The sequence below is a fragment of the Panthera uncia genome, chromosome D2 (assembly GCF_023721935.1).
Source record: "Panthera uncia isolate 11264 chromosome D2, Puncia_PCG_1.0, whole genome shotgun sequence".
In the NCBI taxonomy this organism is placed as follows: domain Eukaryota; kingdom Metazoa; phylum Chordata; class Mammalia; order Carnivora; family Felidae; genus Panthera; species Panthera uncia.
Window position 1 is genome coordinate 8009498 of NC_064818.1, and position 14706 is coordinate 8024203.

Sequence of the window (14706 nt, forward strand, 5' to 3'; positions counted from 1 at the left end):
TGTTCACTCGATACGTGGTCTTGAAAGGATCCCATAAAGAAGACACACAAGCGTGGGCCACAGTGTATATCATACCTCCTTGTAGACAGTCACAATGCATATTAGCCTATGAAAGGGTCCGAGAAGTCTCGGATTAAAAGACCTGTTTACATTTTTTAAATCTAGAACATTCTAAAATCGTTTGGCCCCTCACGAAACACCCGTCTCCCCCACAAAACACCTATTACCATCTCACGGAACCTGAGGGTAATTGGGGGAGTGCGGGACAGCAGGAGCAGGGCCCAGGAGCAAAAATATCTAAGCTAATTCTTGGCTCTGCTATTGATTAACCAACTTTGCCAATGTTGCTTAACCATTTTTGGCTACAGTTCTTTATGTGTCAAGTTAGCTTAATAATCACCCACCTTGCTGGCCTAAAATAGTAAGTACCACGTCAGTAGGAACCATTTGTGAAAGTTGCTGGCTCATCAGTCACACTCAGGAGATGTTGATGTTGTCATGGCCTCTGTCTCCTTCCTCTTGCCTCATTCCTTCCTTCTTCTTATGTTTTTTTTTTTTTTTATTTCAATGAACTTTTTTTTTAAAGAATGGTTTTAGATGTATAGAAAAGTTGCAAAGATAATACGCACAGTCCCCGTGTGATACCCCCCACGCCCATTTACTTCTTTTGTGTCTGTTCTGTGGGGGAACAGTGACACTTGAAGGGGGCTGGCCAGCCAGTCTTCACAGGGCTCGCTGACAACCTTCTGGAAGGTGAGGCAGAATCAAACCAACACCTACAAGTCAGGGCCTTAAGTGCAGGGTGAACCACAAAGTGAGCGAAGGCATCCAGGAGGGCCACCTGCCCCAGGCTTTGGGGGCCTGAATAGTCTTCCAGAAGAAAATGTCTACAAAGACGAAGCCGGCCAAGGGGAAGGAAGCAGAAAGGGGGGCGGGGGCGGGGGCGGGGGAGACTGAGGCTCAGAACTCCATGAAGGGTGGGAAGAAATTCTGAGTATTTCACTCGAGCCCCGCCTGGGAACCGCTTTCAGATTCACACTCCCAACGTCATACAAACTTCCCTTCTGTAAAATTCTTGCAAAATACTCTCTGACCAGACAGATCAATTTCTCCAAAACAGTAAAGACTTTGAACTGTGTTAACGCCATCACTAAAGAACTGCAATTTTAAAGAGAGAGAGAGAGAGGGAGAGAGAATTGGCCAGGAAATGATGAGTAACAAGGAGGGGAAGTCCTCCTGAACACGAAATGCTGCTGGAGCTGCGTGATGTGTCCTAACCGGTTAGCTTTGTCCTCTCCTTGAGCGATAAAGGCGAATCCCCAGGGCACAACATCTGAACCCTTTGCGGGACAGCTGTCACCGGGTACCGCAGTCAGGGGCTCTCGGGAGCCTCGATCGCAGCCACCGCCCGCGAGCGGAGGGAGGCCGGGTCTTCGTCGGACCGTTCCCAGCCACCGGCCAAGGCTCCGGGTCGCAGCAGGACGGCCAGCCGGCCCCCCGGGGTCCTCACCTGAAACCCCGCCCGCCGGCCGCTCGCGGAAACGCCTCCGCGCTGGGAATGCCCGTCTGTGCACCCGAGCCTGACCCCTCCCTGCGCCCCGCGCGGCGCCTCCCCCCGTCTCCCCCTGCCCCGGGCGCTCCCCGGCCGGGCTTCCCCCTGCGCCCCGGCCCCGGGACGGTCTCGGGGAGCCGCCGCGGGGAGCGCGCAGGTGCTGGGAGACTTCCGGGGCGCGGGGAGCGCGGGCGGGGCGGGCCGGGCGGGGAGCTCCTTCGCGGGCTGGCGGGGCCCGGGGAGGGGCCAGGCGGCGGTCACTCCTCCCGGACCCGGGGGCGGCGGCGCTGGCGCTCGAGGAGGCTCTGGCGGACCGGCGGGGCGCTCCGCAGCCATGAAGGGGCCCTGGGCCGTCCGTTGGCTGGTGAGTCCGCAGCCCTGGGGCGCACGGCGGGGGAGGCGCGTTGCGGGGTGGGGGGTGGGGGCTCTCCGGGATCTGAGAGCCGCCCCCTCCCCGGGGATGGGGGACGAGGTGGGGCGGGGGGGGGGGTGTTCGGGATCGGTGCTGCGCGTCCGGCTCCGGGGCGGGGGGCTGTGCGCGCCGGGCCCGGGGACCGACCCCGCGCGCTCCGCGGCCGCTCCGGGATTTGGGGCAGAAAGCGGCCTCCGGGCGGTGGGGGACGTCGGGCTGGGGTTTCCCGAGCCGTTTCTTGGCTCGGGAAAGTGATTTTGGGGCTGAATGCGCCTCTGGAGGCTTGTGACTTTCTTATCAGGGGACAGAAAAAGAAACTGGTTTTATTTCCCTTCCGGGAATCCCTCTCCTTAAGACTGTAAGTCACCGTCTCAGGTTTGTGTTCTCTTTCGTCTCGTTTCTTTTTGTCCTTCCTTTTCTTCTCGAAACCTGGCTGCGCTGGCGCTCCTGCCGCTTCTGTCTCCCCCCCCCCCCCCCCCCCCCCCCCCCCCCGCCACCTGGGGCGGGAGGTGGGACCCGATCCCAGCGCGCCCGCACCCGGGCGCCCGACCTTGGCCTCGAATCCCGGGCAGCAGGGAGAGTCCCCAAGCTCAGAAGCGCCAGCCTGGTGGCCCGTCGAAGGGACTTGGATCATTTGAGCTCCATGGGAGTCCACGGATTCTCGTTCTATCGGGACCCACCCAAGCTCCCAGCGCCGTGATGGGGCCGCTTATAAATGCCACCCCGGTCCAAGCTCACCGCGGGTGCGGGCCGCGGAAGATGCCTTCAGCTCCATTTCACAGATGGCGAAATGGAGGCCAGAAAGCTCACGTAAATGCACCCGAGATCGCACAGCGCGTGTAAGGGGCAGAGCTGGGCCTTGATTTAGACCTAGGTCCAAAGTCCAGGTAACTTGTTGCTGGGGCCTGGTTTCCAGACCACGCCAAAAGTTGAAAGGGAAGGGGCAGGGATGTCTGGAACCATCTTATGATGGGGGGTGAGGGGAGGGAGAAACCAACAACAACAACTCACTGGGCCTTTCGGAAGTAATGCACAATATTTGGCTTCCTTTAGGAGCTCTCTTAGAGAAGATGTAAGATTCAAAATTGATTTGTACAAATCAGACTACACTCTCTTCTTCCTATCCTTAACCACTGCTTTATCGCAGGGCCGGTTGCTTTTGCAAAATCTCTCCCCGTTCTTGGGACAGCAGCACTAGTGAGTGTAGCAAAATTATCCAAACCCAGAAGGGCTTCGTTTTTTAACTTGTATACTGTTGCATCTTTGCCAGAAGTTTTTGCTTTTCTGAAAGAATGCACACACAAATAATGTGTGTGTATACCTATTATGATGATATCTGTATAGTTACATATAATATATGGCCTAGCAGATTAAGAAGTTTCAGGTTTATTCAATAAAATTTGTAAGTGCAGACGAATAAAGAAGAAAAAAATCTGGCACAACCCCATCACGTAGGCAATCGCCGTCTATATTTTGTGGTGTGCATTCCGTTTCACCCCTCCAACGTGGCTCTTAAATTTAATTACACAGAATCTTGCCTCGTGCCCTCTGCTCGCCCAAGAGCATACCTGTATTCTTCAAGATGTTTCCACGCTGTCTGTCGTGTCACCTCCTGTGTTTCCAGCAAATGCTGCCTTTTGTGCCTTTGCAGGTAGCAGTGCTGACTTACTAGTAACAAGAATGAGAAAATGGCGGGAGGAGTGGAACCCAGAAGCAGATGTTTAACCTTGGCAATGGGCTTGCCTCATGTATTCTTCCCCTCGGTTTTTTTCCAGTCTTCTAGTCTCTGTTGCTGCCCGTGGTCCACAGATAACGCCCACCTCTTACCTCCGCACATCTCTCTCTCCCTTCTTGGAGCCTTCTCTCCTCCAGCTTCTCCTGCTGCTTGTGCGGCACCTACAAGAAATAAGTTTGAAATCCCCAGACAATTCACGAGTGTCTAAAGGAGACAGAAAAAGTGTCAGACCTAATGTAGAAATGTGTCTGAGAAAGAGCTGTGGGGACGTCTTGCTTGTTTCCTTCCTTTCTTCTTTTCTTTTCTTTTCTTTTCTATTCTATTCTTTTTTTTTTTTTTTCTTTTTCTTTTTTCTTTTTTTTTAGCACATGGCTCTGGTAGGTTTTATCTTGTACTGTTGAGGTCTGTGGTCAGGCAGGGACTAGATACACAGTTTTTTCTACATTTCTTAGAGCAGTTGTCTTAAAATTATGGTCAAGAGAAAGGAGAGGGCATTTGAAAAGAAACCAGTGTATTTATAAGCAATCATATGGAAGATTTTTGGTGGAAGAATTAAGAACGATTGCTTGATTTATAATTTAGTCATTTTCCTTTAAACCAACCTAAGAAACATGAAATGAGTTGTAGTGTGTGTTTTTTTTTTAATTTTTAAATTTTATTATTTTTTTATTTTAGAGAGAGACAGTATGTGAGCAGGGGAGAGGGGTAAAGGGAGAGGCAGGGAGAGAGAGAGAGAGAGAGAGAGAGAGGGAATCCCAAGCAGTCTCCACACTGTCAGCACAGAGCCCCATGAGGGACTCCATCCCACAACCTTAGGATCATGACCTCAGCCAAAATTAAGAGTCAGCTGCTCAACCTGCTGAGCCACCTAGGCGCCCCCTTTTGGTATTTTTAATGTAATTTACTTTAGTTCATTATTTTATCATTTTTAACTTTTTAATGTTTATTTACTTAGAGAGAGAGAAAGAGCGTGACCAGGGGAGGGGTAGAGAGCGAGAAATCCCAAGCAGGCTCCCCACTGCCAGCGTAGAGCCCACTGTAGGGCTCGATCTCACCAACTGTGAGATCATGACCTGAGCCAAAATCAAGAGTCAGACGCTTAATGCACTGAACCGCCCAGGCATCCCTATTTTATTTTTTTGACACAATGTGTTTTTTAATGGGTTTTACTTCTCTCACAATGGACTTAAAAATTTTTAGAATGAAACGAAATTACGAGATGTAATTTAAAACAATAACCACCGGGATGTAAAAACACAGACTTCTAAAGGATGGCAAGATTGGGCAGCCGAAATGAAATTGCTACACGGAGCCCATCAGGGCCCCAGTCTTAGCTCCAGTTAGATCAACAAGTGTCCCCTCCTCCCTCTCTGACACACAGTTACCACCCCTAGTGGCAAATTAGAGTTTAAAACTTTAGAAAACTAAATTTCAGTTCTTGCCCTAAGTTTAGAGGGGGAAAGGTAAAAAGAGTCAGAAGGAAAGAGGACCCAGGATTTGGATGTAAGTCTCTTTGGGACACTAGACAAGTAATTTATTTCTAAATAGCTCTTAGGATAGAACTGTCAGGATTTTGAAAAAAATCTCTCGGAAGGCTAGCGAAGCCAGATGACTCCAGTTACAACTAGCAGTTAGAGAAAATGAACAACACTGAAGGGATGTCTAAAAACCTGAATAAGGAAATCCCCCAGTTGAAAACCCCTAGTGAACGAAGTGCCTTTTGGCAAATTATCTTGGTCCCAAAAGTCCCTCGTGAGCACATGTTTTGTAATAGGTACTAAAGACCGTTGCCTTAGGATGAAAAATCATAAAAGGGCATGTTTAAAAAGTGGACCCATAAGATGCAAAGCAAGGCGAAACCAAATTTAGGACAGTGAATCTCTTTCTTCCTTTTAAGTCAGTATAGAGAGAGAAATTGACTATGATGTGAAACAAAAAATAATTCTTTTTTTTTTTTTAATTTTTTTTTTTAACGTTTATTTATTTTTGAGACAGAGAGAGACAGAGCATGAACAGGGGAAGGGCAGAGAGAGAGGGAGACACAGAATCGGAAACAGGCTCCAGGCTCTGAGCTGTCAGCACAGAGCCCGACGCGGGGCTCGAACTCACGGACCGTGAGATCATGACCTGAGCCGAAGTCGGACGCTCAACCGACCGAGCCACCCAGGCACCCCCAAAAAATAATTCTTGAGAAAATAAAGCCACATATTTTTTTAAATTTTTTTTTTCTTTAACATTTATTTATTTTTGAGACAGAGAACATGAACAGGGGAGGGGCAGAGAGAGAGGGAGACACAGAATCTGAAACAGGCTCCAGGCTCTGAGCTGTCAGCACAGAACCCGACGCGGGGCTCGAACTTACGGACCGCGAGATCATGACCTGAGCCGAAGTCAGACGCTTAGCCGACCGAGCCACCCAGGCGCCCCATTTTTTCACCACCAAATACAAGCAGTTTTTATTTTATTTATGGCCTCTTGGTTTCATCTACACTTGCACATAATTACATGTTTCCTCAGTGGTGTTTATAGTCTGCTTTCTGTCCCTTCTTGGGTACACGGTTTTTATCTTTTAATTTGTATTGGATGTGTTTACAGAGAGGGCATTTATTCAGTGCACTTGGATTTCTATAATGCTCATCACTTACTGTTTTATTTATTACCTTGTAATAATCTCTTATTATAAAGAAAACATTTCTAATTGTACTGGGATCAATCTCTATATGTCTTATCACCAAAAAAATTATTTGTAAACCACTGTCAGGACCTTAGTGTATTTAGTACTATATTCCTTTTGCTGTCTGTGTGTATCTTTTCCCAAATGTGGGGAAATGGCATTTAACTACCTCAAAAGTCCTTTTCATTTCCGGAAGGCCCTTGCTTTGAAAAAGAAAAACAAAGTGGCTTTAGCTTCCTAACACCAGCTAAGTGTCTTCAGCTCAGTCTTGAACAGGAACAAAACTCAATGCACTTGCGCCCTTTTCTTGCCTTTGAAGTGAGATGGAAACCGTAAAGCTCTAATTAGGAAGAAACTGATCGTGGTAGCATCGGTAACCCCACCTTCCCCCGAAGGCATGCGCTCCTTCTTGCCTTTGATCTGTTCCCTCCTTGTTCTGGAATGAACTTCTGTGCAACTGCGATCTTTGCACCACCGCAGCCGTCTGTGGGCATTTAGCAACAGCCGTCTATGTTGGACAACTGGCCCGAGTTCCACCAGGTGTGAGGATGATAGTGAATTTAGCATGGACTTGGGCATTTGGAGCAGGATCAGCCTTATAAATGAGCAAATCCGACTACAGGTCAATACAGGTCAATGGGCAGACATGCTGAGCCCAGCAAGGCAAGCGCGCCCCCTGTAGGTTTTGTTCAACGGTGAGCTGGGATAAACTTGCGACATTGGCATAAACTTGGCCATGGAGTCATTAATGACAGGCTGTCCCCTGGTCAAGTCGTGCAAGATTCCGGATGTATTCACCTCTGTGCTCTGGGAGGCTGTAAAAATACAAGGTGTGGGAAACATGGATGCTTTTGATTTCTGAGGGCAGAGATCTTGGAAGAGAGAGACAGAGAGAGAGAGACAGACAGAGAGAGAGAGAGAATATGTACTCAGAGCGTGTGGCTTATGTTCTTGCCCCGTGCTGATGATCGAGCTTTGGTTTTTTTGCCATCCTCGCAAGGAATCCTTGATCATAGTAGACTGTTTTTTCATATGGATGTCTTAATAGATTTAGGCCTGATTGCAAAAATTGGGCTGACACTGTCCCAGACTGGTTTTTTGTTGTTTTTCTTTTTTTGTCCACATGGGATTGACACACACTGTATATATATATATATGTGTGTGTGTGTGTGTGTGTGCGTGTGTATATATATATACATATATATATGTGTGTGTGTATATATATGTATATGTTATATATATATATATATATATATATGTTAGTGTGTATTTTTTTTTTTTTTTTGACACAGAGAGAGGGTGCATGGGAGGGGCAGAGAGAGAGAGAGAGAAAGACAGAATCTTAAGAAGGCTCCACACTCAGCATGGAGCCTGTTTCAGGGTTCGATCCCACGACGCTGGGATCATAACCTGAGCCGAAATCAAGAGTGGGAGGTTTAACTGATTGAGCCACCCGGGCGTCCCTGTAGGAACGTATTTTTAATATTAGTTGCTACCTCAATGGTGGAGGATTTGGGTTTCTCTTGAAAAGTGGGAGACCTAGGCCCACATGCCCTACTCCCCTCCCCATTGCCTGTTACGTACTCCTGTGCTCCCTCTTTGGCCCCCTGGGCATTTAAGGACTCCAGGCTCTTGTTTAGAATTTTGTAGCCCTCCCATTATGTGTTTCCTCCATCAAAGGTGACTTCCCTTCCTTCGGGCCTATTTTTGGAAGGGTGTGTTTCTCTGGGAGAAGTCAACTTCTGGTTCGCAAGGGCAGAACACAGGCTGTTGGTCTGTAAAGCTCTCAACTTGTCACTTGTAAATGTCAAGGCTGGCTCCCCTCAGATCTTCCTCTAGGAGGACAGCCGTGGTGAACATCCACGGGACTGAGAACTTGCTGAAGGTGGCCATAGGGAGGGCCTCGTCCTCAGAGACTCTGGTTTATTATTATTATTATTATTATTATTATTATTATTATTTTAACGCATCACTACATGATTCTGATCTCCATCGCAGTTTTGAAAACTGTTTTTCTAACTCTAGTCAACATCTAATCCCAGGTAGAATTTTCTAGATTCCCTCACTGTATTTTGTTCATTGCTTGATCACTCAGAGATCTTGCCAGTCCCTTACCCCCCCCCCCCCCCGCCCCCCAACTGCCTCAACTCTTTCTCTCTCTCTTGGTCTTTTCAGAAGCTGGCCTTAAGAAAGAAAAGAGATTACACCTTTTGAAAGAGTAAGAAGGAGTGGAATCTTCACTTATCTCTTTCATGCAGAAAAATTTATTTTATTTCTCTGCATCTCCATGTTTCAGTAATGTACCTCTTACAAAAGGACATGACTGTTGCCTGATTTTTTTTTTACCCGAATACATTAGAAATGCCTTTCATCACTGGAAATGGTGGACTGGCCATGGCCTAAGACGTCTTTCTCCTCCTTTGTTTTAAGTCACTAAACATCAAAAAAAGCAAGCAAGGAAACAGAATCATTTCTTGCTCCATTTATGTCCTCAGCAGCAGGGGACAGGGCGAAGCACTGAAAAAGGTCACACTCTTTCGATGCACCTGTTACTCATTCTTGCCATTCGAAGGGCAGCCATTTTTCACCACCTCACAAACATTATTTTCCCGTTTGCTTTCAACTTCACTAAGAGTAAAAAAATGTTTAAAAAAGGTTTTTTTTGCCACTTCCATTTCAAATCCTATTTCCTCTCTCAAGGGCAGTTGATTTCTCTGGAGTAATCCAAAGGGTAGTCCCAGCCCCAGCGTCTTCCAGCAGCTTGCTTAATTCAGTCACTGAGACGTCACTCTCTCTGAAACTACCGTGTTAGACCTTGAGTGTTTGCAAGTCCGGGGAGTGTGTGGACAGCTTGCCACACTGCGGTGTGGTGCATGGTGCGGGGCCCTGATCAACTTCCGGGTCTGGCCATCCCCACCTCAGTTCTTGTATTGAGGGACCTGGTGGGCTGTGAAGGGTGATCCATCACTGATGCTGGGGACTAATGAATGTCCAGTTACTCTCTCAGTGTCTCGTCACCTGCTACAAGGAATAGACTCTCATGCAGCCCTGGTTCTGAGTCTCAAAAGGAGCCAGTGCAAAGATTCTAGTGGGGGTGGGGGAGACTTGGGGTTCCTATTTGTGCATTGCAGACCCCCACCCCTGCAAGAGACCACAGACCCAGTGAGCATCGTGCCAGTGCTCAGAAACTCAGCACCCACATCGGAGGAAAGGAGACGTAAACCCAACTTCTTCCCAAGTTGCAGACCAGGATGTGGAGTTTCGCCTCTTGTGCCAGCCAGAACCCCAGCCAGGAAGAAAACTTCCTGCCTCAGTTTTCTCAGACTTAGGACTGACTCTGGTTCTCAGGGAGTTCCTGCCAGACCCCCTCCTTCCACCCTCAATATGCATTTCCTTTGCAGATTCTTTGTTTCTTGTCAACAAGCGTCTGAAAACACACTGAGTTGTTTGTGTGCCTAAGTGGAGTAGAAGTAGTTAGGAAACCATTTTACAAACCTAAAACAGAGCCCAGGGTTAGGTCAGGAGTGCTGGGTTTTCCCTTGGCCCTTCCCAGTTGTAGATTATTGGACAAGTCATTTCGTGTGCTCTGGGCACTATAAAATACGACAGCAGGGGGCGCCTGGGGGCTCGGTCAGTTAAGCGTCCAACTCTTGGTTTCCACTCAGGTCATGATTTCACAGTTTGTAGGATCCAACCCCACGTCGGACTCCACGCTGACAGCATGGAGCCTGCTTGGGATTCTCTCTTCCTTTCTCTCTGCCCTCCCCTGACCCCCTCTCTCAATAAATAGAGAAACATAAAATAATAAAATAAAATAAAATAAAATAAAATAAAATAATAAAATAAAGTAAAGTAAAGTAAAATAAAATAAAATAAAATCGTAAAGTAAAATAAAATAAAATAAAGTAAAATAAAATAAAATAGTAAAGTAAAATAAAAAAGTAAAATAAAATAAAATAAAATAGTAAAGTAAAATAAAATAAAGTAAAATAAAATAAAGTAAAATAAAATAAAGTAAAATAAAATAAAATAAAATATAAATAAAAGACAGTGAGAATTCCTCATGCAAAGGTTTGTTGTAACTACCACGAGGAGATACATATTGTTGAACTTTGTACTGGGCCAGGCAAATGTCACGCCGGAGCGGGAAAACGGCCTTCTGAGGGACCGGAGCCCCCACTTCACATTTTCATGGATAATTCAGGAGAGAGAGAAACAAATATTCTGATTTGCAGAAAATACTAAAATCCAGGGGCCCCCGGGTGGCTCAGTAGGTTAAACGTCCAACTTCAGCTCAGGTCACGATCTCGAGTTTGGTGGGTTCAAGCCCCACATTGGGCTCAGGTCCTGGAGCCTGCTTTGGATTCTGTGTCCTCCTCTCTCTCTGCCCCTTCCCGACTCACACACTGTCTTTCTCTCTCTCTCTCTCTCTCTCTCTCTCTCTCTCACACACACACACACACACACATAAATAAACATTAAAAAAATTTTGTTTAATGTTAAAATCCTGTAGATAAGGAACGACTCAACGGAGATCTGTCTTGCAGCTGAACAGGTGTTTGTGGCCCCTCTCTGCTCTGACATTCCAGGGGTCCATGAGGTCGCTGTGTCTACGGTTATGGTGGCCATAGAATCCCGCTATGGCTTGCTAGTCAGAGTGCTAATGACTTGTGTGGCTCGGGAGACGTGATCCTTACTTATTTTAACAGCTAGTTGCTAGTGATGATTTCGCTGAGGACCTCAGGCTCTTCCCTACTTTGGCAGGTCTGAGTGCCACCTGCCCAGAAAGCCACCTGTTGGCTCTTCCCCACATTTCCATCCACTCACTGCGCAAACATCTTATTTGGTGGCCTTCCCGGACCACGCTTTCTAAAACAGCACCGCCCTGCCCCTCCAAGTCTCCACACCCCCTAAGCTTTCTTTATTGCTTTACATAGCACTTACCCCTCCCTGGCATAGTGTGTATTTCTCTGTGTGTATTCACGTCATATCCTTGCATGGGATGCTGCATTGTATGTCTCAACGTGACTGGACCACAGAGCTCAGATATCTGCTCAAATGTTATTCTGGGTGTTTTTATGACAGTGTATTTTTGGTGTGGTGTTTGTTTTTTGTTGTTGCCACTTTTTAACAAGATTAGCATTTAAAGTGGTAGACTTTGGGGTGCCCGGGTGGCTCACTCAGTTAAGCATCTGACTCAGCTCAGGTCATGAGGTCATGATCTCATGGTCTGTGAGCTTGAGCCCTGTGTTGGGCCTGTGCTGACAGCTCAGAGCCTGGAGCCTGCTTCGGATTCTGTGTCTCCCTCTCTCTCTGCTCCCCCCGCCCCCGCTCATGCTCTGTCTCTCTTTCTCTCTCTCTCAAAATAAATGAACATTAACAGAATTAAAAAAAAAAACAAAGTGGTAAACTTTGAGTAAAGGAGATTTTCCTCCCCCATGTGGGTGGGCCTCATCCAATCAGTTGAAGGCCTTAACAGCACAGAGACTGCAGACCTTAAGGAAGAAGAAATTCTGCCTCCAGACTTGAACTGGAGTCAGCTCTTCCTGACTTCCCATCAGATTTTGGACTTGCCAAGCCTCTCTCTCTCTCTCTCTCTCCCACACACAAACACACACACACCCTCTCTCTCTCTTTGAGTCCTATTTCTCTGGAGAACCCTGACTAACACAGCTCACTTACATATGATCTGTATGAGAATAGAGTCTTTACGTGTTCACGGCTCTGTTCCAGGCACCTGTCTGGCACATAGTAGGTACCCAACAAAGTATTTGCTCAGTTAATTAATGGATTAATGGGTTAGAGAATATTCCCAGCAGAATACACAACTGAGGTTCTCTGACTTTCTCATCTTTAGGATGATGGAGATGTAAAACTATTTTTCTTTTTCATTGTTTCCCGTTTGGTTATCATCTGACTTAGTTTCTTCACATTTCAGACCTTTAATTTAACCCATTTTGGGGCCTTTTCAGCTTTTATGCAAACTTTTTTTTTTTTTCTTTTTTTTTTGTTGAGCATTCAGATCATTTAGTTCTTTGTGGGTTTCCTGCCTTGTCACAGTCCAAATGCCTCAGTTCCTGCCCGGACAGTTTGGGTTAAATCTTTGCATACTGCAAACTTGAGTTAATGCAACCATCAAAAAGGAAATACAAGCTGTATGGAGCACGGGGCACTGCCTACATCACATTTTGTACCCGTCACTGCCTGCCCTTCAGATCAGCTTTCTTTTTCTTATTTAACGTAAGTCTCTGAGGCTCACTTGAGCTCAACTCTGTGAAGCAGATGTGATCAGACATGAAATGAAGTTGGGCCTGATGTCTGTGCTCGTGGCCAGTGATAGTCGTGTCTTTCCATGCTCTACCCGGGTTTTGCATGTCTCAATGTCTTGATGGATTTGGCACAGTGGATTTTGATTTCCAACGAAAAATTTCAAAACTGGGGCGTCTGGGCGGCTCAGTCGGTTGAGCGTCTGACTCTTGGTTTGGGCCCAGGTCATGATCTCACAGTTTCATGAGTTCGAGCCCCACGTTGGGCTCTGTGCTAGCAGCATGGAGCCTGCTTGGGATTCTCTCTCTCCCTCTCTCTGTCTCTCTCTGCCCCTCCGCTGCTCGTGCGCCGTCTCTTTCTCTCAAAATAGATAAATAAACTTAAAAAGAAAAAAAAACTGTGAAACAAAAACAACGTGAGTTGGAAAGTACATTGGTTTTAGACAGCTGTAGAAAGTCGACTAGATGCACGGTTCTCCAGAAATCGCATTCGCATCACAATCCGTGAGTGTAAGATGTGAGCACTTATCGCCTAAACCAAGAATGACTCGTGGACCCGCTCGTAACACTGTCTCAGCAATACTGGATGGAATTAGAATACCAAAGAGGATGGGGCCCCCTGGGCCTAGGAGACCCCCACGCACACAGGATTGGGTGTCAGCTCTCAGCACTTTTCACTTGTCAATTTGGGCTGGCTCGGTCCCCATCAGTCTCTTCTGAGTTTAACTATGTACCATTTTCTTCAGTTTCTGGTGGGAAACCTGAGTTGAAAGAGGAGAGCAAGTGTTACTCACCGTGACCTCCGTCTTCATAGCCGTGGAGGTGCCTGACGACGGGAAAGAATTTGGGGTGCTTACATCCAGTCTTGTGTTGTCTGTTGCAAACAACACTCCCTGGTAACTTCCGGCAGTGGGGAGATTTTTGCACTGGCTCGAGACTGTACGTGCTGGCGATGCCTGGAATGTTAGATGGCTAGTATGTTTAATCCCTGACCGTCATATAGAACAGCCAGACGGTTTTGGAATAAGGATCCTAAAAATTTGGAAAATTTTCATTGGAAAGCCCTTCCCATCTCAGCAGTTAACACTTTGCTATGCTTACCGTCACATTATTTTTCCCAGGACGCCCAATTCAGTTACTGTGCATTAGCTTTTGATTCTCTGATCTAGAAGAGGGACGGATATTAACCGGATGACAGGATAACCCACAGATAAAGTAAGGAGTGGGGAACAGTCACCCGGAAAAGAGAGTTGGATGCTGATAAAGATCTTTTGTGCAAAGTTGCACATTTTGGCTTAGAAAAAGCTCATAGATGCAAAAGTCTTTTAAAAAACTAAGAGGCATCCATCCCGGGGCGCCTGGGTGGCTCAGTCGGTTAAGTGTCAACTCTTGATTTCGGCTCAGGTCACAATCTCAGAGTTCGTTGAGTTCAAGCCCTGCGTCAGGCTCAGCGCTGACAGTGTGGAGACTGCTTGGGATTCTCTCTCCCTCTCTCTTTGCCCTCCCCTGCTCACTCTCTGTCTCTCACAGAATAAATAAACTTAAAAAAAATTAAAAAGGAAGAGGCATGCCAATATAAAGTGTAAAACATCCCCAAATTATTAATGCGCCACAAACAACCTGCCTGCAAATGTGTTTTTGGACACTTAATACTCATTGTCTATTACAATCAATGTTACTTTGTATTCTTGTAACCTGACGTATAATAGGTGCTCAAGGAACGTCTGTGGGATTGAAGAGGCAGTGAAGCCAGCATATTTAGGCATTATTCCTCTGATCTGGGTACCAGTTCTAGTGGTTCTTTACGCAGAAGTGTTCATATAGAAAGCATATGTATAGGCTATAGCCTGTAGTAAGGGCCCCTGTCTCTTGGGTGTAGGGAAAGAACGCCACTGTGAAAGGCATTTGGAGACTCAGACAAGTCCTACCTTTTGCTGGCCAGAGACCCCGGTCAAGTGAGATATTTTCTTGATATTTTGGTGTCATTCGCCCTCTTGGAAGAAGACCGAATTTTAGAAATGCATTTTTAAGCACATCCATCCCAGGAGGAAAAGAGGGCCATCTCAT

At 46.8% G+C, this 14706-nt stretch overlaps 1 protein-coding gene across 2 annotated transcripts in view; it reads left to right on the top strand.

The window, feature by feature from the left end:
* The first annotated feature begins 1199 nt into the window (after positions 1-1199).
* Positions 1200-14706, top strand: part of FAS (Fas cell surface death receptor) — a 28642-nt gene continuing 15135 nt past the window's right edge. The window contains exon 1 of one of the 2 annotated variants that reach the window (XM_049646088.1): positions 1200-1916. In XM_049646088.1, coding sequence (XP_049502045.1) covers positions 1887-1916 — 30 coding nt within the window. In that variant the 5' untranslated portion in view covers positions 1200-1886. The remainder of the gene's footprint in view (positions 1917-14706) is intronic. The other variant, XM_049646089.1, reaches the window with a different exon arrangement.